Below are 2,015 nucleotides of genomic sequence, written 5' to 3'. Positions count from 1 at the left end.
CTCCTCTTCCTCCTCCTCCTCCTCTTTCTAACACGCATTCTCTTACTCCCTCTCCCCTTTCCTTCCAAACACTTCTCTAACTCCGTCTGTCCACCCGTCCCCCTCCACCAGGTATCGTGCTTGACTCCGGCGATGGTGTCACCCACACCGTCCCCATCTACGAGGGTTACGCTCTGCCCCACGCCATCCTCCGTCTGGACTTGGCTGGCCGTGACTTGACCGACTACCTGATGAAGATCCTGACCGAGCGTGGCTACTCTTTCACCACCACCGCCGAGAGAGAGATCGTGCGTGACATCAAGGAGAAGCTGTGCTACGTCGCCCTGGACTTCGAGCAGGAGATGGCCACCGCTGCCTCCTCCTCCTCCCTGGAAAAGAGCTACGAGCTTCCCGACGGACAGGTCATCACCATCGGAAACGAGCGCTTCAGGTGCCCCGAGTCTCTCTTCCAGCCATCCTTCTTGGGTATGGAATCTGCTGGTATCCACGAGACCACCTACAACTCCATCATGAAGTGCGACGTGGACATCCGTAAGGATCTGTACGCCAACACCGTCCTGTCCGGAGGCACCACCATGTTCCCTGGTATTGCTGACCGCATGCAGAAGGAGATCACCTCTCTGGCTCCCAGCACCATGAAGATCAAGATCATCGCTCCCCCTGAGCGCAAATACTCCGTATGGATCGGTGGCTCCATCCTGGCTTCTCTCTCCACCTTCCAGCAGATGTGGATCTCCAAGCAGGAGTACGATGAGTCCGGCCCCTCCATCGTGCACCGCAAGTGCTTCTAAAGCGCTCGCCCGCACTCCAACAACATCCAACAACATCAGAAGAAGAACAAATCGGCCACTCGCGAGCATTTAGACCTATCGCTCGAGGACATTGACAATAACATGACATTTGTCAAAAGAAGCAACAACTCAATAAGTCGACTGAAACTTATAACAACAACAGTAAGAACGAGTGGCTGAAAAGACATTGAAAGAACGAAAAAAAGAACAAAAAAGATTAAGTTGGTATGAACATCTTCGCTACAATTTCCAACCCTACTTGAAGTCTTAAAATTGAAAAGCGTATGTTACTTTAATCTTACAGAAACCTGTATGGGAGAGGGAGCATACTCAAATTTGACTTTAAGATTTTTTTGTAGGGGAAAAAAACTTTGCGATAAAAAGTTTATCTTTTTATCCCATTGCAGCCTTTGATTTTTGTTTCGTTATCTAATATTTCATTTAACTCATAAGTCGACAACTATCATCTAACTGTTATACTAGGATGAAAGATGGGAGGCGAACATTACTTATCGAAGGCTACAGCTTCACTCAGGAAAACAAAATGTTATCGAAAAGAAGTAACATTTTCTTTTCTACACCTAGGCTTGCTCCTTGAGCGAGTAATCCAATCTCCATGACAAGCAAACGAAAGATTTGTGTAAATTTTCCTAAGTTTTTTTTTATAAAGAGAAAATCCTGAAAAACCTGCGCGTACGAAAGTGGTGTGTCAATGCAGTTTGTGTGAACGTCCAAAGATTGTGTGTAGCCAGTCGAAGTGTCAAAGTTTTTGGTAACAACAACACCGCGTCAAGTTATACAAGCAAAGAATACAATGAAGTAAGTCTGGTCCCGTACTATGTAACATCAAGAACACGTAACGACTAATTCTGAACTCCAACAAAGAATGGTCAAAGACAATATGGTCCCTTCGCTTTGATGCCGAGACTGGACGCAGACATAAATGTTGACGTTTTGCAAATCTACCTGGCGCGTACCATGATTTGTGCGACAAACTCCCATCCTGCCGTTGCTATAGAGACGCTTGGTCGTTTCCATGGTAGCGGTAAATCGTCATCAAGCTTAGCTATCTGCTTTGGTTTCTGTACATGCATTATCAAATTACTGTAGACCTTCGAAAGGCTGAATAAAATGTGTTGAATTAAGTGAAATGACTTTGTTTGTTAAATACTTTGATATTTATTTTAAATAGTACTTGTCAACACACACAAACACACACACACA

At 45.4% G+C, this 2,015-nt stretch overlaps 1 protein-coding gene across 1 annotated transcript in view; it reads left to right on the top strand.

The window, feature by feature from the left end:
- Positions 1-1,939, top strand: part of LOC100533357 (actin, muscle) — an 8,016-nt gene extending 6,077 nt beyond the window's left edge. The window contains 3 exon segments of the mRNA NM_001204651.1: positions 112-453; positions 456-466; positions 468-1,939. Of these exon segments, the coding sequence (NP_001191580.1) occupies positions 112-453; positions 456-466; positions 468-791 (677 nt within the window). The 3' untranslated portion in view covers positions 792-1,939.
- The last annotated feature ends 76 nt before the right edge of the window (positions 1,940-2,015 follow it).

This window comes from Aplysia californica, unplaced genomic scaffold, assembly GCF_000002075.1.
Source record: "Aplysia californica isolate F4 #8 unplaced genomic scaffold, AplCal3.0 scaffold00387, whole genome shotgun sequence".
Taxonomy (NCBI): domain Eukaryota; kingdom Metazoa; phylum Mollusca; class Gastropoda; order Aplysiida; family Aplysiidae; genus Aplysia; species Aplysia californica.
The sequence above is the reverse complement of the archived record's forward strand: the minus strand, read 5'-3'. Positions and strand labels throughout refer to the sequence as shown.